Source organism: Leptonychotes weddellii, chromosome 11, assembly GCF_054177405.1.
Source record: "Leptonychotes weddellii isolate Sample4059 chromosome 11, ASM5417740v2, whole genome shotgun sequence".
NCBI lineage: Eukaryota > Metazoa > Chordata > Mammalia > Carnivora > Phocidae > Leptonychotes > Leptonychotes weddellii.
This window is the reverse complement of record NC_138379.1, coordinates 69,414,470-69,437,372: the sequence shown is the minus strand read 5'-3', so window position 1 is coordinate 69,437,372 and position 22,903 is coordinate 69,414,470. Positions and strand designations below refer to the sequence as shown.

The window sequence follows — 22,903 nt, the reverse complement described above, 5'->3', positions numbered from 1 at the left end:
GCCGGGTGGCGAAAGCTACAGCGGCAGAGGCGAACGCATGCGCGTGGCGTCTCCGGCGTGTCCGGGCTGGAGACTGGCCACCCCCCCCCCCGCCCCTCCGCACCCCCGCCCAGAGCCGCCGAAGCACCTCCGTGCGTTGCACTGCCAGAGGCCGGGGCTGGCTCGCCGTGCTGCTCAGCGCCGCACCCCACCAGGTGGGCGGCAGCGGCGACGCACGCCCGGGCTCTTTACTGCCGGCCTCCAATTGCATTGCCCGCCCTAGCCCCTCACTGCCGCTGGGGGCTCGGGCTCGCCCGGGATTGGCGAGTCGCGGAGCACTGGTACCCAGGGCGCTGCAGCCGGCCCTGCGCCCTCCCCGTCGAGCCGGGAGTCGTGCCGTCGCCCCCCGTCTGGCAGAGAGCTGGGTCCAGCGTCCAGCCCTCCGGCCTTTGCTTAGGGCCCCCACCCCGCAGAGAGAAGCGGTCCTACCGAGACCGGCCCGGCCCGGCCCGGCCCGGCGGTGAGATGAGCTTCTTCGGCTTTGGGCAGAGCGTGGAGGTGGAAATCTTGCTGAACGATGCGGAGAGTAGGAAGCGGGCCGAGCACAAGACGGAGGACGGGAAGAAGGAGAAATATTTCCTCTTCTACGACGGAGAGACGGTCTCCGGGAAGGTGAGCCTCGCACTCAAGAACCCCAACAAGCGGCTGGAGCACCAGGGCATCAAGATCGAGTTCATCGGGCAGATCGGTGAGTGGGCACCCCGGGCCTCCCTCCCCGGCCGCCTCCGCCGGGCCAGAGCGCCGACTTGGGGGTGGGGAAGCGGGGTGGTTCCGGGCCCAGCTCCGGTGAGGCCTGTCGGAGCCCCTTGTCCACTGCAGTCTGAGGCCCGCCGGCCGGCGACTGCCCATGCGTTGCCGGCTTCCCTGCCAAAAGTGACAGCGCATCGCCAGGACGGTGGGGGTGGCCGAGGGCGACGGGGAGCATCCCTGCCGACAGCCTCATTGTTGTGGGCACCTTGCCCTGGGATACCCTAGTTGTCCCTTCGGCATGCGCTCAGCTATGCTTCCTGCCTCCAGGATTTCCGAGTGAGATGCTCCTGCCATAGCCTGCAGGTGGGTTTGTTAGGGGGAGACCTTTCTCCAGTACTGCTTTTGCCATTGTCTGGACATCCACAGCTGTCAGACCCAAGTTAAGCTGGTCCTCTGTGCCTCACTTAGTTCACTCCCATCCACCCCCTTTTTCTTTTACATGTGATGCGGGAGAGAGCTCACCACCCTTCTGTCTCACCTTAGCTCTGATCTCCTATCCTTGGACCTGTTTTGAGAAAGAAGCCCTGCAGTCTTCTTTCTGTCTACTGAGCCTGTGTTTCTAAGACTTCTTCATTAGAATGCTAGCTAGTTTCAGTTGACTAATTTTCTCCTTACAGACAAAAAAATGGTCCAAGTCCAAAATTAAATGATCAAAATTTGTCAATGCTCTAACAATCTTCGAACATAATTATTAATAATTAAAACTAAGTAAAAGGCAGTAACAATACAGAAGATTTGGGAGCTGCCGGTCAAAGTGGGGTTGTCTCTAATTCTATTTGAAGTCTTGTGTTTTTAGAAACTCTCAGGTACTTCTGAAAAAATGGTCTTTGTCATTAGGTCAGGAGTAGATTCACAGTAAATACTCATGTGGGCTGAAAAAAACTTCTGGCAAAAGATTCATACCTGTAGCAAAGGCTGCATATATGACCCTGTTCTTACAGACTTCCTGGGAAAGCTCATTAAATACTCTCTCTCATATCCTGAGAGTTCAGCAAAGAATCTGGTCTCCTGTTTTACAGGGGCAGGAAACATTGGCACAGGTAGGAGGAATCCTGGAAAAAGGAGTCTGTATGGCCAGTGCTCTGGCTGAAGTGTTTGCCTCTGGTATTTGAGAAAATGAAATTAGGTCGAAGACTGGCTGATCATAGAGGAAACCTTTTTGCTATTTTAAATCCAGAATTTGGGTGGCCTTTTATGTACCGGAAAGGGGCTAAAGAGTGAGTTTCATACCCTCTGCTCTCTCCCACCTCTAGCTTGAATAGGGTTTCTTAACAGCAGTACTGTTTACATTTTGGGCTTTAGATAATTCTTTGTTGTCTCAGGATATTTAGCAGGATATTAACCTGGCCTTGACCCACCAGATACCAGAAGCACCCCCAAAAAGCACCCCCAGAGATGTCTTGAGATATTGCCTTATGTCCCCTGGAGGGTAAAATCACGCCTAGTAAAGGACCACTAGGTAGATAGGATGAATCCAAAGCATTTTATGCTAAGCATAATGTATGAGATAGTTGAGAAGTACTTCCCTACTTAGTAGTTTTAAAGTTTTTGCATGGTTTCTTTGGCTCTGTAATATGAGCATATAAACAGGCACATTTAGTCTGTGTCTTATACCATCACTCCAGGTGGTCGTGATACCTCATCAATACATGAAAGATAACCAGAGTGTCCCCAACCCCCGCAATGTGAAATAAGCTGCTCAGGGGAATGGAGTCAAGGCCTCCCTCTAGTCTAAGTGAAAGGGAAGTTGAGGGAGCAACTTGCATATCTGTCCTGCCTGGTTTCTTGTCTAACTCCTTGAATCATCATCCCTGCTGGGTTTTCTCCCAACCATTTAGCTTCCATTGATAACTCTTCCTGAGCCTCTGAGCACTGTGGGCTGTTGTTGACCCTGTGACTTTGAGGAAGCTCTGTGCCTCTCTGGGCCTCAGCTTTCTCACCTGTAAGGCAGGGATAACCAAATCACCTTGTGAGAATAGTGTTGAGCTGTCAAGGGATAATGCTTCATGCAGAGTATGGTCTATCTGTGTCAACAGTCGACTGATCTCAGGGCACCAGAGCGAGGATAGTGAGTAACTTCGCCAAGGTTGTGGTAGTGTGGTTTTCTCCTTCATTGCATTCTTTGACTATGAATGAAGTGGGTGGAGCTTTGATCTGGCTCCTAGGTCTGGCTCTGTGAATGATGCACAGTATAGGTCTTGCTGTATGGGAGTAAGAAAGTTGATATCATTGTGCCTTGTCCGCCTTCCTCATTGAATTCCATTTTAACTCAAAAATGTTCTTATAAGCCATAGTCTCTTGGATTTGGTTCTTTCTTTTTTCCGTCCCTCCTTCCTTCGTTTCTTCTGGGGAACAGTTCCACAGCTTGAAAATCAAGTGCTTTATGTAATTAACCGTCTTATCCTTATGATTAATTTCTTTTTCCTCCTGATGAAAGTATATTTGTCCCACTTGTGTATTCATTAGAAGGACAGCCTGGTACATGATTGAGGGTCATGCAGACAGGGTGACTTAAATTAGATAGGGCTCAGTTTATAATAGCACAGTCTTTGCTAGGGTCTTGTGAGGACTAGAGATAATATATGTGATGGGCAGGTCTTGGCACACATAATAGGTACTCTGTAAAAGGAAGTTAAGATGATTATTGTCATTTTCTCTTTCCCTGTTAAGCTTGACCCATCAAGAAGTTTCCAGGCACTAGATGTTTAAAACATGTCACCTTGCAGTCACCCCGATTCCTGTGCAGATGGTCCATGGGGAATGTTTGGACCAGGTTAACCTTCCCTTTGGTCTACTTGTCTGCCTTCCCCCATTGCCTTCCATTGTCTTCTCCCTAACGACATGTTAGCCCAAGTGGAAACCTGTGAGAGGGACTCTACACAGAGTCCTTGCAGAGACAGCTGTTTGGCTTTCTGTTGCATTGGACCTCTCTGGACCCCATTCCTCATAGTGGCCCAGCCCCTGCTCAGAAAAGCTCCTGTTTCAGTCTTGGTTTTAGAGGTAGGCAGGAACAGGGGTAACTTTTGTTTCCTGTCCCTTCTCTATAACTTACTCTGGCAATCTCATCTGCACCCATAACTTCTGTGTCTTTTTATATTCTGATGACTACCAACCTCTTTCTTTGTCCTGACGTGAACTCTCTACTGAGTTCCCTGCCTGTGTCTCCAACTGCCTGCTAGGCACCTCCACGTGGATACCCCACAGGTCCCTCAGAAACACATCCAAAACAGAAACCTTGCTCTTTCTCTGCTCCAGCCCCAGCCCTGCTTCCCGTCCTGTCTGCTCCATTGTGGCCTATGTCACCTGCGTCCATTCAGCCTCCAAGATCTGGAAGTCATCTTAGACTAAGTCTTCCTCCCACACGCCCAGTCGGCTCTCCAACAGCTCTCCAATACGTCCCCAGTCTGCGCTTCCTCTTCTTGCCAGCACTGCTGCTTCATTATCTCTTTTTGTGGCCACCTCCTAACTGGCCTTCCTGCCTTTGCTTTCCTCGTCTTTCAGTTCATCTTCTGTAAGAGTGAACTTTCTAAAAGGCAGTTCTGACATTGTCAGTCCCCTCCTTAAAATTCTGCTCATCAACTTCCTATTGGTTAAAGGGCAAAAGTATACCCGGCTCCTTCCTGAATAGCCCTGCCTCTCTCCCCAGCCTCATCTCTCCCTTACCCTTAACCCTCACCTCTTAAAGTTTCCTCAAAATACGTTCCTTCTAGAACTTGGTATCTTCCCTTTGTATGGGAACATCTTGCTGCAAGGTATGACCTTGCACTCAGGCTCTTACCCATTCTTAAAGTGCCCAGCAGACATGGTATCCCGACAGCCTTCCCCAAGCTCCCCAGGCTGACTCAAGCCCTTCCTCCACTGTTCTTCCACAGGCCTCATTAGTACCTCTTTTCAAACAGGATGTGACAAACTTGTGATTTTTTTTCCTCTGGTCTGCTTTCCTCACTAAATTCTGAGTCCCTGAAAACCAGGGACTGCCTTCGGTCCATCATCAATGTGGTGGCTAATCTCTAGTCTCAGTGGCTAACACAAAGTAGGTGCTCAATAAATATTTGCTGACTGGATATGTGGTGAGATCTGGGAATTTACAGGAGCTGTTCTCTGGATTTTTTTCTCAACCCCTCCTAGATAAACCAGAGTTACCTGAATGAAGGAAAGGGGGAGTGCAGGTTTGCTTTGCTGCTTACTGTGAAGAGGGAGGGCTTCCTGCTGGCGCTTGGGGCCGAGGCATTGGTAAGCTAGGTGTGGCCCTTACTCTAGACCACAGAGAACTAAGACGACTCACCAACCAGCAGGCACCAGGGCACAGCCTCTTCCCTGAGGGAACTAGGGCACAGAAATGTTAAAGCTGATGTCGGTTCACTTGCTGTTGCACATTTCTTTGATCACACTTTCTTATGCCAGGTTGAGGATGATTTCTCCCTGTATGTAAGAAAATAAGAGTCATCGGACCTGTGATTCACCCAGTTCTACACCAACTACTTGGATGTTGCGGTTTGAGTGTTGCCCCCTGAGAGTATAAGAAGGTCTTATTTATTCACCTGTGTTGTCTATGTTTTCTCTTACCCTCAGTAAGTTTTTGAGCCACGTTGGGTTTCTTCCTGCACCTAGTGTGCTTTTTCCAATGGCTTGGTCTGTTGTAACAAAACCAACAATGTGTGGGGAGGGCATCTCCCATGTCACTCTAGCATGGGAGGGCCTACATTTTAGAAAAATGCAATGTGGTATATAAGAAGCACGGAGGGAAAATTTTTAATTGTTAGGAGAGACCATTTTTCAGCTGGATTCATTTGGGGAACTGTAATGCAAGGTATAAGGTAGAGCTGGGCCGTCTTGGAGACTAATGGGGTTAAATAAACCAAAGGTAATTAGAAGGTCAAACTTAGAAAGGAGGGTAGATATGAATACCCCTGTCCTCCAAAACCAAATAGATAATAATCTGGATTTTTAAAAAAGTTTTAAAAGTAATGCCACTGGGGGCACCTGGGTGGCTCAGTCAAGTAAGCATCTGCCTTCCGCACAGGTCATGATCTTGATATCCTGGGATCCGGCCCCACTTCCAGGTTTTCCTGCCCAGCTTGGAGTCTGCTTCGTCCTCTCCCTCTGCTTTTCCCCCCAACCCCCGCCCCACTCTTGCTCTATCTCAAATGAATAAATAAAATCTTAAAAAAAAAAAGTAATGACACTGGATGGATCTGAACCCATCAGTACCAGTCAAGCCTGTACTTCTAAAGATTTTATTTACTTATTTGAGAGAGAGAGTGAGCGAGAGAGAGCACAAGCTGGGGGAGAGGGAGAGGGAGAAGTAGAGTCCCCACTGAGCAGGGAGCCTGAAGTGGGGCTCAACCCCAGGACCCTGGGATCATGACTTGAGCTGAAGGCAGATGCTTAACTAACTGAGCCACCCAGGCGCCCCAAGCCTGTACTTCTAAAAACTCCAGAGGCTTTCTGTATTTTATTTCATTAACCCATGAAAATCTAAGTAAAAAAGCACATTGAGATTAAATGGATTGATTCTGGCCTATTAGTGAGTTGTTTCAGGGCTCGAGCAGAGCTGCATCTTGCTGGGGATGGGTAGCCCAGAGGTGTTACTGCTCTAGCAAGTGTACCAGGGTCCAGGAGATCTGAGTGGATGTGGCCAGCATGAATCTTGATGGGGTTGCCAGTCAGCAGATAGTGGCTGGGAAAGTCGGGACGGGGCTCTTTGGAGGTCTTTTTGCCCTTGCTGACTTAATGTTTCTTCTAAGACCTGCATGAAGCTTGGACCAAACATAGTCCCAGCCCAGTAGCAGGTCTCAGGCTGTCTCTAACGATGACCCTGTAATGCAGAGCTGGCTCAATTTCCTTCCAAAGTGGCAAATTCACTCCTCAGCCGTTGGTGGCAAGTTTCATCATGAAAACATCCTGACTGCAAAAGTCACTTCCTCCTGTTGGAATCAAGAAAGAGGCTCAAGACAGGGAAGTTACCTTAACAAAAAACATGGTCAGTTCCTACTTCTAGCTTGAGATGCTTGGTTGCTGAGGGCTTTGGATGTTGGGGAGAACCAGGGATGACTTGTCATTGCATCTTTGGGATAGAATATAGGCAATTTATAGCCTCTTGATGGCCCAACCTCTTGCTAAAACAGCCTTCTAGTTTCTGTTCTAATTTATGTGACAGGAAACCGAACTTTCTAGCAAATAGCAAAGTATGGCTGCTATTTCTATCCCTTTGAACCACAGTGTTTGCAAGAGCATTGCAAATGGCGTATAAATTATAAATTAAAAAGCCCAGTCCAGCTCCACTCAGGCTACACACTGCCACTCTTCTGCGACATTTAATGCCGAGCTAGTATTAACATGTGTCCAGGAGGAAAAGCACTAGGGAGAATGTGACGCTATGCAGGAAAGGACCTCTCCTGCCAAAGGTGGCCACAGCCAGGTGCCCCTGCTGGGTCAGGCATAACCTTGCTAGGATTCTCAGATGCTGGCCGTCTGCATCCTCTCTGCGCGCTCTTGGGCCTCTGTTTTGTTTCTCATGTTGCCTTTGGTATGTGTGATCACAACTGTGTATTTTTCCATCTTTCTCTTTCCATCTTTTTCTCAACTCTGGGATTTCTCATTTAAAGTTCATGGACACTGGGGCTGTGCTCTGCCTGCTTCTGTCGCCTGAAACTCTGGCCAGAATCCAGTGCTTGGGAGCTAAGACACCAGGTCCACCAGTTCAGGGGTCACTTCCCACGTAGGTGTCAGGACCATCAACAAGGACTTATGTAGCAATGGACCAGTGAGAGTTAAGTGAAGGAGCCCTTGTCACAGTGGTTCTATTCCTACCTGATCACTGCACTTTCTTACATTTATTGGGGGACATAGTTATTGGATTTTAAAATAGAAGCAATGGGGGCGCCTGGGTGGCTCAGTTGGTTAAGCAACTGTCTTCGGCTCAGGTCATGATCCTGGAGTCCCTGGATCGAGTCCCGCATCAGGCTCCCTGCTCGGCAGGGAGTCTGCTTCTCCCTCTGACCCTCCCCCCTCTCATGCTCTCTCTCTCTCATTCTCTCTCTCAAATAAATAAATAAAATATTTAAAAAAAAAAAATAGAAGCAATGGATTGTTCACCTTTCCCTGTCCTTTCTCTCTATAGGTTGTAAGTGTGGTCTCCCATTTAGCGATTTTGTAGATTATTACTCACTACCCAGAATGCTGCCTGCTACTGATTCCATTTAGTATTTGGAAGAGACGTGGTTGTAATATAAAGTGGATTAAAGTGTAACTGTATAGGAAATCAGCAACAAACTGTAATCACAGAATACAATGTAAATTCTTACAGAAGTGGCAGCACTAGTTTGGGATTAAACCACACTAATGCCACCTTCCTGAGTTGGATGAATCTTAGGACAGAGCCCACTCTGCTGTAGAATGCTTCCCTGTCTGGAGGGAAAAAAAAGGCTCCCTATGGAATAGGCTCATCAGGACCAGCTCCTAGGTCAGCAAGGGGTTGATTTTGCACTCAGACTGAAAGCACTACTTGAAACCATTTTCTGTTTCTGGGCATGGTTCTCCCCGGGGGCAGGGCTGGACACTGCATTTCTTGGGCACTTAGCTGCGGTCCCAATTGGGGCTCAGACCTTGTGCTGTCTGAGGCGGACCCATGCAAAAACAGCTCTGCCCCATTGCTCTGAGCCCAGGGTGTCCCTGAGAGAGCTCGCCTGCTGTGCTCTGGAGATACGGGAACTGGCCTAGTAGGCTGTTGTCCTGGACACTCCTCTCTGTGGACCCGTTTCTTTGTCCCCAAGCAGCCAACAGCAGTAGTACTGAGTGCACTCTACCGGATCTGTTTCCCCTGTTGATCTACCTTGTCACAGGTTGTAGTCTTGCATAGGACTGGAGCCCAGAAATACCCGAGGGGTGGTACCTTGACTGTAATGTGGCCGTGTAGACTCACAGTCAGTATTAAGTGTTCCCTCTGCATGGCCAGGTACTGAGGGGGTGCCAGGAGCTAGGCCTTAGCTCTAAACACCATGCATCTAGAAAAGTTAATGCTTAAATAGCAGAGTACAAATAGACATAAAATAATAGAGGATAAATTGATGGCATAAACTCATAATTAAGTTTTGAATGCCAGAACTATTTCCAGAGGAGGATGAATTTAGAGCAATGCTTCTCAAAATGTGGTCACTGGACCAGCAGGACCAGCATCCCCTGAGAGCTTATTAGAAATGCAGATTCTTGGGCGCCTGGGTGGCTCAGTCGGTTAAGCAACTGCCTTCGGCTCAGGTCATGATCCTGGAGTCCCTGGATCGAGTCCCGCATCGGGCTCCCTGCTCAGCGGGGAGTCTGCTTCTCCCTCTAACCCTCCTCCCTCTCGTGCTCTCTGTCTCTCATTCTCTCTCTCACAAATAAATAAATAAAATCTTTAAAAAAAAAAAGAAGAAATGCAGATTCTTGGGCCCAGACACTAGGGACAGGACTCAACAATCTGGTTTTAACAAACCCTCCAATTGATTTTGGTGCTCACCAAAGTTGAGGAACCCCCCTTATTTAGATGGAGGGAATAACACTAAAACGTCTGCGTCAGATTGGCCATGTGGATTCCTCTTTGAGGGATCATAACAGCTAGCAGCTAATATGTTTTGAATATTTGCTATCAACTGGGTACTATTCTGAGTCCTTTACCTGCATTACTTCCTCTAATTCTTGCAGAACCTTACACAATATAATGTTCTTACTCCCATTGTACCAGGTCATAGAAATAGATTCATTCTAGCAGGAAATCTGCTCTGATCTCAGTTCTGCAGCCAGCAATGAGACTCTAAGCCAATCATTTGACCATGCTATGCCTCAGTTTCTTTCTGTTAAATGGGTAACAAGGCCTGTCCTAGCTTCTTCAGAAGGTTATTATTAGGATATGATTAAAGAACTATGAGCATGTGTTCAAAAGTTAGAAATATTTTTAGAAATGTTTTTAAAGCAATGTAGTATTTTTGATAGCAGTTCCCCTGATGTAGCTCTCACTAAGGTACTGCCCTGATATGCTGGAGCAGGGTTATATTGGGTTTTTACTGTGCCACTGGATTCCTCTGTATAAAACGGAAATGTGTAGAAAGTGGGGGAAGGAAGGAGATCAGTATATGGAGAATGCAGTGAAGGAGTGAGATTAGGAAAAGAAAGGAAGTCAAAAACAAGGGCTAGGGAAAGTTTGTTTTGGGGGGAGTTCTCTCAGAAGAGGGGATCCTGCATCCTGGAACCTCCCTGCTAAGCCCCATGTAGCTTGGGGTCTGGTAGTAGAGGCTGATGCTTTCTCTCCAGAGCTCTACTATGACCGCGGGAACCACCATGAGTTTGTGTCCCTGGTGAAGGATTTGGCCCGGCCCGGAGAAATTAGCCAATCACAGGCCTTCGACTTTGAATTCACCCACGTGGAGAAGCCGTATGAGTCATACACAGGCCAGAATGTGAAACTAAGGTAAGTTGTACCTGCTGTTTCCTCACCTTCCCCTGAAGCTGTCCACATTTCTGAGGCTTTTTATGTGGGTATCAAGAAGGAAGAGAGCTTGAGAGCAGTGGTGTGCTGGTAAATGGTTAACAATGGGCTCTCTGGGAGGAAAAGCCCTGGTTTTTCAGTTTCTGAAGACTGTCAGTTTCTGTAGTGGCCAATATCAAGCTCCCAACCTAATGTCCCTGATTACAGAGCTGGGGAGAGATGTACAGTGGCCACTGACATAGTTAGATGTAAATTCCCCCAAGAGCAGAGAGAACTGTAAAATGTAGCAAAATTATTAGGAAGCAATGAGTTTTTAGTATGTACTATCTTTGTTTTTCATATAACGTTAATTATGTTTTTATAATTTAATTTTAAGTAATTACTGTTTAACAACCTATTTTTTAAAATTCCTGAAGATTCAACAGTCAGCTTTTACACCTGCTGCGTGCTGTCCCCAGCGAACCGTGGGCTGCACATCAGCAGTACAGACCCTCAGTCCAGCTCTGCCATACACAGCAATGTGAGCCCAAGCTCGGCCACGGAGCTTTCTCGCTTGAAAAGGAGAGTAGATTTGGATTCTAGTTCTAGATCGGTCCTCCATCTTTTGGGGTGATGGGAGCATAAAACATGACACAGTATGATGAGTTTTTAAAAAATTAATAAACACAGTTTAAGTACATAGGACTGTTTTTAATGTTTCAGTTTCTGAGGATGGAGACTGATTCCAGGGCCTCTGGGGTAAAAAAAAAAAAAAAATCCAGAGAAGCTCTAGACTCTTGGATATAACCTGAGATTATGTGATGTCACTGAGATAAAGCAGACTTTCTCTGTCACTCTGGTCACCTGGTTCAGGTCTTGATGCTATCTTATAAGATCAGCTCATCTTCATCACCTTCAGGCCTGGTGTTCTGGACTACAGCAAGACCTTCCCTCCCCTTCTCTTCTCTCCCTGGTCTCCCCTCTTCCATCAGAAGAGTGATTGTAGGCTCTTCTTTTTCAATCTTTGCAGAGAGGTGTAATCACTGACGTTACTCAAACTAGAGACAGCGTTTCATAATTACACTCAGAAAAAGCTTCACAACCGTGAGGATTATCTAGTTGTCACCAAAGCTTGACTGTGGGATTTATTACTATTTAATTTTATTTTTTACAGTGGATTGCTCTTAAATGTTTTTAAGTCAGAAAGAAAGGTGGTGATTCCTCAGAATATTAAAAATAGAATTACCATATGATCCAGGAATTCTGCTTTTGGATACACACCCAAAAGAAGTGAAAGCAAGGACTCAAACACAGACATGTACACCCACATTCATAGCTGCTTGTTCACAACAGCCAAAAGGTGGACCAACCTGAATTCCATCAGCAGATGAATGGGTAAATAAAATATGGTATATACATACAGTGGGATATTATTCAGCCTTAAAAAAGGAAGAAAATCCTGTCATATGCTACAACATGGATGAATGCTGAAAGCGTTATGCTAAATGAAATTAGCCAGTCATAAAAAGTCATATATGATTTCACAACAATGTGAATGTACTTGATGTCACTGAAGTGTATACTTAAAAATAATTAAAATGTTAAATTTTGTTATATATGTTGTAGGTGGGGAGAAAACCTTTTTCCTCTATCCATCTTAGGTTCATTGGCTTAGGCCCTGCAAATCAGACTGACAGAAGACAGGCTAGCAAGAGAAAGGCAGACCGGTTGATTCACATGTGTGTTGTGCATATACATGGAACTCAGGGATTGGTAACGCAAAGGGGTGGTTAGGACTTGGAGCTTATGTAAGCATCTTCACAGAAGAATGATAATTTTACGGAGAAGTGACAAGACAAAGGAAAGGGACTTTGAGCTTCTAGGGACAACAAGTTGTGGGAAGGTAAATATATGGGAGAAACAAATGGAAGGTAAGAATCCTTTTAGCAAGATTTGTTATGTGGATTTCTCTAGTGCAGTCTCGGCTGGTTAACAGTTGTCTCTGGTGAGTAAGAATGTCCTGCTCTTCCTGGTGGAGGGTGGGGAGGGCAGAGAATTTTTCTTGTGTCTCCTTCTTGTCAGTTGCTTTCAGCTCAGTATAATCGTTATGCCAGAGTGGCATATTTTGGAGTGGTATACTCTGAACTCCTTCTGTATTTTACCACAAAATAAATAAATGAATGAAAGAGAGAAAGGTGTTGCTGTCCAATTAGATGAAGACATTAGGATTCATGTTGAGAAAGTGAGGAGGTCAAGAAGGGGAAATTAGTTAAGGGCAGCTTATAGATGTCAATTCTAGATGAAGGGCTTGTATCTTACTGCTTAGGCAGAGGGGAAATGTGAAAAGATTGCTCTAGACTCCACTTTCTTTGTTTTTAGGCGGGGAAGTGGTTCTTTTGGATGGTTAATATAAAATCAACATGTTCTATTTGATGAATGGGTAGAGCACAGAGACAAAATTGTTGGAAGGCTAGTTGAGGTCCTGAGCGTCTTACCTCAGTGGACACTTATGTAGTGGACACAGCGGGAGTGGACAGCAAACGAGGAATTTAACAGACAGCAACAGAACTGACCAGTGAATGTAGGTGCAGACAGATGGCTATCAGGAAGAAGGGATGGTTTGTAGTGAAGATGATTCATCCAATTTTAAAGTCTAAAGCACTGGCAAAATAGAGAGGTATGAAAGTTCACTAGACAATTGGAAATGCAAGCCTGGCACTCAGGACAGAGAAATGCACTGTTGGGAGTCCTCTGCTCAGAGGTAAAAACTGGTACATTTTTCAAGGAGAACTGAGGGAGAGAAGAGCCCAGGCAGGACCTATTAGAGGGATAGGAAGGGGGGTGGGTGAAGCAGGTAAAGCCCTCCTGTGGAACCATGCGAAGAGCATTTCAAGAAGGAGGAGGAAATGTTTTACTCTCCAGCGTCAAAACTGAAGCTGAAAAAGCAAGGCCACTGGGTTTGGCAGCAGGGAAGAAGCTGCAGTGGTTAGAACAGGACCCCTCAACGACCACTGCCCCTCACAAACAGTCAGGGATGCAAGGCCTGGAGAGTGTTTTGGGGATTGAGGAGTTTGGGCCTTGGTATAAACTCAAAGGAGGAAGGCTTTACTGGAGAGAGATTCGATATATTGAGGAAATTGGAAAACTTGAAGGATCAAGATGCCAGGCAGTAGTTCTCTACCAAAGCTCCCGTGTTAGAATCACTTGGGAGGCTTTGGACAATGTTGATGCCTGTGTGCCTCTGCAGAGTGGTTAAATGTCAGCTCTGCCTGGGCATCTGGATTTTGGAAGCACCTCCCCCCAGGGTGGTTGTAATATGCACCCAGATTGAAAGTCATTCTGCCAGATGGAGGAGGAGAAGGGTCTTGAGAGACGGAGGTGCTGCTGGAAGGAAGAAAGGTTGGGCAAAGATACAGATGCACATTTAGGACCAAAGTAAGAAACAGCACAAAGCAGAGAAGAGAGAGAATTAAAAATCTTGACTTGGAAGGCCTTCCTCTTCTCAGCAGAGTAAAAGCTATGTCTTCTACGGAGAGGGGAGAGAGGAGGCTTGAGAGCCTGAGCAATTAGAAAAGGGTTAGGAACAAATAAGTGTCTTGGAGAATGTGGCAGAAGTTACTGAGATGAATAAAAGGATTGCTAAGCATCAGTCAGGGCCACACAGGGTCATTGATCTGGTTGGCAGCTTTCTCCAGGAACAGTGCAGATTATCTACGTTTTGTTTAGAAGAAAATATCATTAAGAGGGTGTTCCTCCATTCACTGGGTATTAGCATAGAGTAAGTCAAGGGGACAAGGATGCTGGGATTTGGCCGTGCTTGAGCAGCTGACCAGCGGGTCAGGCTTGGCACGCTAAGCCCTTCAGGGGCTGTGTCTCTGTCTTCTTCCCCACTTGTCCTCTACCACAGCAACACCTCCCCAGGGATCCAGGGTTCAGCCAGAGACTTTCTTTGTTCAAACCAGGACCTCTCCCACCTCTGCTGCTTTACTTATAAGGTCTGCTCTGCCTGAGTGTCCTTTTTTCCTCTCCCCATAACACTTGATTCCTCTACCTGAATTAGCACTTGCTGTGTGTTCTATTATTTCTGTTTCTTGGCCCACCTTCCCCAGCAGACTGTGAGCTTCCCATAAGACTGTATCTTATTCATCTTATGCCTAGCAATAAACATTTGTTGAATGAAGAGCTGACTTACCTTCTCCATTCCCTATCCCTCCCGTTTAACTTGAGGGATTTGGAAAATGTTTAACTGATTGAATATTGTTAAATAAACAGGCATACAAATATAAGAATGTAAGACATCCCTGTGCCTGAAGACCCAGGAGTTAGTTGAAGAAAAACCCGTACACAAATACATGGTAGGCAGTGGTGAGGGGCATGAAAGGCATTAGGATAAATTGCTGTGGGAGTATAGAGCAGAGAAATCACTTTTATTTAGGGCAGTGCTCTGAGCCCAGAGGATGGGCTCGAAAAGGTATTTGGGGGGAAGGTCTTTGAACTCCCTGGAACTATAATTGCAAAATTTTATGCATAGTGCTTATGTTCATTTTTTTCTGGGAGGAGGGTCCACAGGGGTAAATTTTCGAAGGAATACAAAGCCCCAAAGGTTAACCACTGTAAGGGCTTCTCTCCAGTGGGTCTATTTGGTGCATGGATAGAGGCAGCATATGGAGACTGGGAGTGTTCCTTCACGACACATCCATCTCCTACAGGTATTTCCTTCGAGCCACCATCAGCCGCCGCCTCAATGATGTTGTCAAAGAGATGGACATCGTAGTCCACACACTCAGCACGTACCCAGAGCTGAACTCCTCCATCAAGATGGAGGTTGGGATCGAGGACTGCCTGCACATTGAGTTTGAGTATAATAAGTCCAAGTAAGTATCTGGGGCCCCATGGTTGTGGAGAACTATTGAGGGAGGTTAAGATAGGACCTGATGAGAATACAAGCGGGTGGAGCCTTGGCTGGCTCATAGTGCCAGGCTTTAGGGGAGGCCACTGACCTGGTACTGTGAATATATGTGCCAGGCTGCTGAAAGGTAGACCAGGAAATTAAACTTCATTTTACTTAAACTAAACTGAAATTAAGAAGGTACATTTAAGTTAAATATCCTACATTGTCTTTCAAGGTCAAGCCAAACTGAGGTTATTTGTTGTGGATGTAGATACAGCTCTTTCCTTCTGCTGATGAAAATAATCTCAGAATACCATTCCTGTTAGCATTTGTATCCTATATACAGTATGTCTCTAGAAATCAACATGAAGAAACCACACAACGGCCATAGTTTGCTGCTTCCTCCTGAACTTAAATGAATTATAGCAAAGAACATCTGATGCCTTTTTGTAAAGGTCTTTAAATTATTCTAACTGGCAAGTTGGGAAACCATGTATGTTTTAAACTGTTTGTTGTCCGAACAGGAAAATATTTAAGTGCAGGGCGCCTGGGTGGCTCAGTCGGTTAAGCATCTGCCTTCAGCTCAGGTCATGATCCTGGGGTCCTGGGATCGAGCCCCGCGTTGGGCTTCTTGCTCTGGAGGGAGTCTGCTTCTCCCTCTCTCTCTGCCGCTCCCCCTGCTTGTGCTCGCTCGCTCTCTCTCTCAAATAAATGAATTTTAAAAATCGTTAAAAAAAAAAAAAATATTTAAGTGCTTACAAATCATGAAACTTACTGACACTTCAAAAATGTACCACAAGCATCTTTCTTTTCAGTATATAATACAGTCCTAAAAATGTTTGAAAATCAGATACACAAAAGTAAAAGTGTATTCTATTCACAGAGAGCTAAAAAAAGAAATTAAGAGTCTCTAGGGTTCTTACCGGGGAGACCCTCATATCAGACCCACTATTATCCAGGGGGTCAGATAGTGGGGGTTAGGAACAGGGCTTTTTTAAAAACTAGCTACATACGTGCTTCCTAGAACAGGGGTGAGGGGAAAGGCCTGTTTTTTCCCCCTGCTCCTGGCCTGGAACCACTCGTGACCCAGACTGGGCCCTGCTTGGTGAGGCCCCACCTATGGAATGGGGTGGGGCAAGCTGGAAGGGAGGTTGATCTGGGCCAGGCAGGGACACGTAAGGAAGCAGCCCTCTGCCCCTTTCTCCTCACAGCCTCAGGGCTCTGTGGGCCTTCTGGAAAGGAGCCACCAAAAGTGCGTGCCCACCCCCGCTCCAGCTACCTAGTAAAAGGGGTGGCTGGCAGGCAGTGCCACCTTGTAGGAGGAGCACAAAATAGCTGTCAGTCAGCACGATGTTGAAGACCAAGTGTGGTATGTGAAGGGCGCTCCGGTAAGTCCATCCCCTGACCTCAGGAACTGGATGTCCGGACCTGTCCTGCCTTCTCAGAGCAGGCTGCCGTGTAAGGGCACACTGTCTATATCATACAGTCCCATTCTGCCATTAGGGATTGCCCTAGGGGTAAGATTAGCAGGTACTATCATGTTTGTGGAGACAGGCTAGTGGGTTTCAAACACATACAGAAAGGATGGAGTGAAAGAAGAGTGGGGCCCAGGGTTCTAGGCCCTCCACAGGAGTTTCTCATGTATTAATGCCTCCACATAGGATTTCATTTAGAATAAAGGAATGTTCCATTTATCAAAGTTTGAAAACCCCTAGAATCTATGATCTCTTAGCATTCCTTCTAAAATACTGCGAGCAGCCTCCATTTGGATTTTGTAAGTGTTCTTAGATTATATACTGAGAGTGTCTGCAGTCTTCCCAGTTAGACTGTGAGCAGAAAGGCAGCATGAAATAGTGGGGAGAACACAAGCCTAGAAATTAGGCACCTGGGTTCATATCCTGTGTCTGTCCCTTACTCAAATCCTGTTCAAGTGTCTTTCTTCTTTGAACTTCCTTTTCTTCACCTGTAATATAAGGAGGTTAAATTCTAAAGTCCCTGCCAACACTCCTGTCCCATGATTCTGAGCTTCAGGTTTGAAGATTTTCCTCTCTTCCTATATGCCTGATACAGGGCTGTGCTCACGCAGACCCCTGGTACTCCAGACTAACTCAAAGTGAAATGCTGGAAAGGTCAGAAAGCGTTATGCAGCATGGCCAAATTCATAACAGCTCACAGAGCACAAACCATGTGAGCAGGGCCCAGGGAGAAGGTGCTGATGGAGCATAACACATGCATCTTGCTCAACCGCTCCTGCCTGGGCTGTCACATCCAGCAGACAAAACTGTTTGCTGCAGGCGATTGAGGCCCAGTTCCCAAAAGACATTTTGTGAGCTCGGAGAGAAAGAGCAAGACCTGGTTCCTACATTTGTGGGGCTGGCCTCCCATACATCAGGACATCTAAAGCAATACAAACACAAAAGGTATAAAAGAAATAAACGTGCTGAGGAGATAGATCAGATGGGCAAGCTATGATAGAATGGGTGATGTAACATGCAAGAGTAACATCCTGTGACTTGCATATGGAAAAATGGGACAGAAGTTACTGTGATTCCAATAGAAAACATACTGGGAAATCATTCTGCAAGGGCAGTTGTGGTAAGAACATGGGTGAGTGTGCACTGTGACTCCATCTTCAGCCAACCCGCTTGGCAGTGTCCCCTCCCCCAAAACCCAGGAGACCTGGAAATGTGCAAAGTTTGGCTGCCATATTCACATCTTATTTTCTCTTCCCCAGATACCACTTGAAAGATGTCATTGTAGGAAAGATCTACTTCCTCTTGGTGAGAATCAAAATCAAGCACATGGAGATAGATATCATCAAGCGGGAAACGACGGGCACAGGCCCCAATGTGTACCACGAGAACGACACGATAGCCAAGTATGAGATCATGGACGGGGCACCCGTGAGAGGTGAGCACCCTAGCACGCAGCCCGCAGCTGCCTCACCCATTCCCCAAGGCCCCGCACAGAGTTTTGGAGGGGCTCGAGGGGTTATACTGCTAAAGTAAGATTTCCTATTCACCTACTTTCTCATCTCAAATTGTTCACTGTGGATCCCAATAAACAGGAAAAGGAAGGCTGGGTATGTGGAACTCCAAGTTCCTTCCCCATCTTCACCCAGAAAAGCTCCACTTTGGCCTCGTCTACATACTGAGCTTGTATTGGAGATTGCATCTCAAGAGTTATGCCTCTTAAATAACAACAAAAGCTTGAAGAGTACTGGCTTAGCAGATACAATTTGAACATTTTACTACTTTTTCCTGTTGGCATTCTCTGCTGCTAGGGAGCAAGAGATGAATGCAGAATAATCATTTGTGTTCCTCAGTTCTAGCTCTGTCAAAATGATTCGTTCTCCGAATTCATTCACCAGTGTAGATACTCTGGGCAGCACTACCAGGTGCCAAAGCCAACCCTGGGAATGGGACAGAGAACAGCACCGCCCTGCCCACCCCCAGGGCTGACATCACATCTGGAATGAATGGAGTTGAAAGCTTTGTTGTTTGGGGAATCTGATTATTTGGGAGTAGCAATCTTTATGTTCTTTTGGCTCCACAGCCACTGATCATGAAGAATGTATTTTTTCATTTCGAAGTGCTTGGTGATGCCACGGTTTTATTCAGCTTACCCCAGGTGTGTGTTCTATGTGGAAGGAGGGGACAGTGACCGCAGGTTCTTGAGTGTCACCATGCAGGCCCTTGCGGGGGTAGGACTGGGCTCTCCTGACTCTCTGTACGTGCCATTTTTTCACCAGTTGTGCAAGTAGAGCGACTTGTCATTTTCTCTGAGAAATAAGACAAAACAGCAGATAATTAATGGCACATTTTATATTTAGCTTTAGACTACATTATAGGTTTGGCCTTTCTCAGTAGATTTACTGCCCTAATTTCATTTCACTTAAATTAGGAAAGGCAGGTGTTAGAGCTGAAAGAGATCAAAAATACCATGTAGTCTGATTCCACAGGTTTCCACAAGAGAAAATTAAGGTCCAGAGAAAGCAACAGACTAACTCAGAAGTCATACAACTGGTTAATGGAGAACTAAGGCCAGAATGAGGATTTTCTCTTTTCCAGACCACTATACCACCATGCCAATCCATCTCAGAGTGCAGATGTATTTTGGGGGCCATACACTATTTAGGATGGAGGAAGGTGGCATCGAAATTGCTGGGTGACATGATGAGTTAGCTGGGGTTTGACAGTTGGCTTGTGAAAACCCAACAACTAGACACATTACATATAATCCAAAGATGCTTAGTAGTAGTACCCTGTGCTGTTCATACTTACGGGTCTCTGCGTCAGGGCGGTGAGAGAAGACACAACGGGACCTGGAGTGGCACTGCAGAGTCACGTTTTTGCTTCAGCAGATCACTGAGCTGCAGAATGCGAATTCCCACCAGGCAGAAGCATTCCCTTGAGTGTGCCATGACACGCTCAGGTGGCATCTCCCCTGCTGTGGGCAGAGAGTGACTTGGTGTCAGGTTGGGTGGGCCACTTTGCCCTTCGCTCTGATACCTGCCTGGCCCTTACAGGAGAGTCCATTCCGATCCGGCTCTTCCTGGCGGGCTACGAGCTCACCCCCACCATGCGGGACATCAACAAGAAGTTCTCCGTGCGCTATTACCTCAATCTGGTGCTGATAGACGAGGAGGAACGGCGCTACTTCAAACAGCAGGTGAGTCCAGGGCACCTCCCCAAGACCCCTGGCGGCCCTAGAGCCAGAACAGGAAGGGCTTCATTCCTGCGAAGATCAGATTCCATTTCAGACAGATTCAGCAGAATGGTACAGGGGAGAGAGTTTACTAGTCTCTGTGCCACTTGTTGGTTCACCAAGAGGGAGTCCCACAGCAAGAATGGGGGTTCCCACTTGACACGTTGAGTCTGCTAACTCAGGCCCAGGCCCTGCGACCACTCTACCCTCCCTGCCCACACCATCAGACGGAGCCCTGGGGTGGTATGGACAACTGCTCTCATCAGGGAGAGAGAAGCAGAGGAGAAAGTTGGAGCCTCTGGGAACCCCCACCCCCATGCCTCCCTCTCAAGGTAGCATGTTGCCCACCCCCCCCCCCCATTCTGCAGGAAGTGGTGTTGTGGCGGAAAGGTGACATCGTACGGAAGAGCATGTCCCACCAGGCAGCCATCGCCTCACAACGCTTCGAGGGTACAGCCTCCCTGGGTGAGGTGCGGACCCCCAGCCAGCTGTCTGACAACAACAGCAGGCAGTAGGCCCCCAGGGCCAAGAAGCTGCTGGGCTTCCACCCCAGCACCCCCGTCTACCAAACACCAGCGGCTGGGGGAGGGGGAGGACAGTGTGATGCTCAACTGACCCGTTACTTGCAACCTGAAAACAAATCGTGTTTTGACTTAAATTCTTTTTTCTGAAGAACCTAAGGGGCTCGGGTTGGGAGGCAGTCCCCTTGAGATTCTGCGGCTGATGTGGGAATAGGGAGAGGTAGCATCCCGGTAGCTGGTCTCTCTGGGGAAAAGAGCCTTCTGTTGAGGCCTTCCGTGTGCAGCTGCCTTGCATTTTACAGGAGAGCAGAGAGCGGGCATCCTTGGCTCCTGGGTCTCTGAGCTTCCTGATACAGGATCTGAGCATGTCCCTGGGATTCTGAGCTGCCAGCAGGGCCCGGGGTAGTCACATCTTATTCTCTCCTCTACTATCCCTACCCTATCCTAAATGGCAGGGGTGGGGGGAGACTCAAGATCAGGAAGCTACCTCTTTGGGAGTCTTGGATGTGGTGCTTTGAAGTTTCCACAAGCCACCTCCTTTCTGGCCTCTCACTGCTGGGACCCAGGCACCTCCCTTCTCCGTCTTCTACAGACTCTTACCAGTAACGTCCTGGAACAGAAGCCTCTGGAAGGGCCTTTGGCTCTTGTCCCCTCACCTGTGAGAAATTCTGGGCACAGAGACACCCTGGGGTCAGGGTCATGCATGAATGGCAGCAGAGTTGAACCCAGGAGGCCGAGCCGGGCCCACTGAGGAAGAAGTATGGTGACTGTGCGTGGTGGCTGTCTGCCTTCGCCCCGTGACTGTGCTCCCCAGCCCCTGGGGCTGGATGGTTCTAGGGTATTGCTGTGTGCTACGGCAAGCCTAAATAAGGGCATCTGTTTCCTTTAAGAGATCCCGGGAAGGGGCCTTGATCTCTTGGCTTCCCTAAGAATGGATCCTCATCACTCCTTGCTCTCCCCCCATTTAGTTTCTGGGAATTGGGGCTTGGAAGTTTCTTACTGTTGCCCATGTCCCCTCACTCTCTGAGTTCCAGGAGGGAGATGAGAGCCTCAGCAGAAGACTCTGCTACACAACTTCAGAATAATTCAGCTTGCCAAATTATGTCTTCATCTTCACCAGTTGACTGACCAGAGTTTAGGACCATTGATGTTTTTGTTTAAAAACGTATATAAAAACTCTTGTGGGTATTCTTGTTACGCTAAAGGAGAAGGGGACATCCCTCTGTTGCACTGTGAGTGGGCCTATTGGAGTAAAGGTGTTGACATCCTTTTCTGCCTCATCTGGAAATGACCTGTGGGCCTCCCTTCCCTTCAAGCAGACCCCACTGGCCAGTAAGTACAATATTTGGTGGTCCAAGTTGTCCGTAATTGGGAAAGCAGAGGGGTTGGTTCCTGTGTCATTCTTTAGTGTGGAAAATTTGGACTCCTCTTTTCCTCAGAAATCAGTGCAGTCATGGGCCTCTGACTGGGCAGGGCTCCTGGGTCAGGACTGTGACTGGTGGAAAGGATACTGGGATGACACTTGAGGTTGACTGGGGACAGCAGAACCAAGGAAAGTAAGGTGGTTCCCCCCCATGCTGGACCGAGTACAGGTGCGACGGACAATCCCATGGGATCAGGATTACTCATCCAGCTGCCCCTGGATTAGCAAGGTTGGGCCTTAAGTGTATGGGGGAGGCAGGTTCTGTGTTCCTTGCCTTTTCCTCAACATGAGATGAAGCTCTGGTGTGCCTCCCATAAGAGCTGGTATTCTAACTAAAAGGACCTGTTAATTCCTCTGCCTCCCAACTGACAACCCAAATTCATTTTCCAACTTTCCTAACATCTTAAACCTTTCTTCTGGGAGAACTAGAAGGTAGAATTTGATTTTATTCTCTCAGGAGCTGTGCATAAGCCAGGTCTTCTGTTTTCCCTCACTCTGCCCCCATTCACTCCTTGTCTGTGCAACTGTGGAGGTGAGGGGAGGCCCTGCCCCCACCTTTACAGATCCCCATACCTGGGAGTGCATAGGTACTAAACCAAGCAGTGCAACTTGTAATTAAGCAGCTGCAGTGTTTACATGTTTCTTAATGTGTCGTCTTTTCAATGGCTGTATTTAAAAAAAAAAAAAAAAAACACTTGTTTCAGTTGTCTCTGATTAAAGGAAGCCCCTGTGGCTTGGAGGCATTGTGCCCATGGTCCACCAGGGTCTGTGGTTTCTTGTCTTACACTATCCCACTCACACCCAAGGGGCGATAGACTCCCACCCTGATCCAACACAACACCTGCCTTCACCATAGCTGTGGTCCCTGGTGAAGTGGTGTTTTATTAACACCCGTTTTAGACAAGCACATGCTGAGAAAGGAATTCCAGTTGTACCCTCATCTGGCAACCTGTGCTGAAACTGCTGATGGTTTACACCCCTATGGGGCCCGGACGACTTCAGGGGCAGGTGTGGAAGGCCGGTGTAGAAAGACGAAAAGTTCGTTTCAGTAGGTGGTAACAGACTGAACCCCGCACCCTGGTATTTGCTACAATAAAGGAAGATGGTAGAGGTAAGCTTGCACCTTACCG

The 22,903-nt window shown here is 47.3% G+C and overlaps 1 protein-coding gene across 1 annotated transcript; it reads left to right on the top strand.

Annotated features, from left to right (window-relative positions):
• The first annotated feature begins 77 nt into the window (after positions 1-77).
• VPS26B (VPS26 retromer complex component B) lies at positions 78-22,532 on the top strand. The gene is made up of 6 exons (XM_006730531.3): positions 78-727; positions 10,078-10,234; positions 14,941-15,105; positions 17,857-18,032; positions 19,651-19,793; positions 20,198-22,532. The coding sequence occupies exons 1-6, from the start codon at positions 505-507 to the stop codon at positions 20,342-20,344; spliced, it is 1,011 nt and encodes a 336-aa protein (XP_006730594.1). The 5' UTR covers positions 78-504; the 3' UTR covers positions 20,345-22,532.
• The last annotated feature ends 371 nt before the right edge of the window (positions 22,533-22,903 follow it).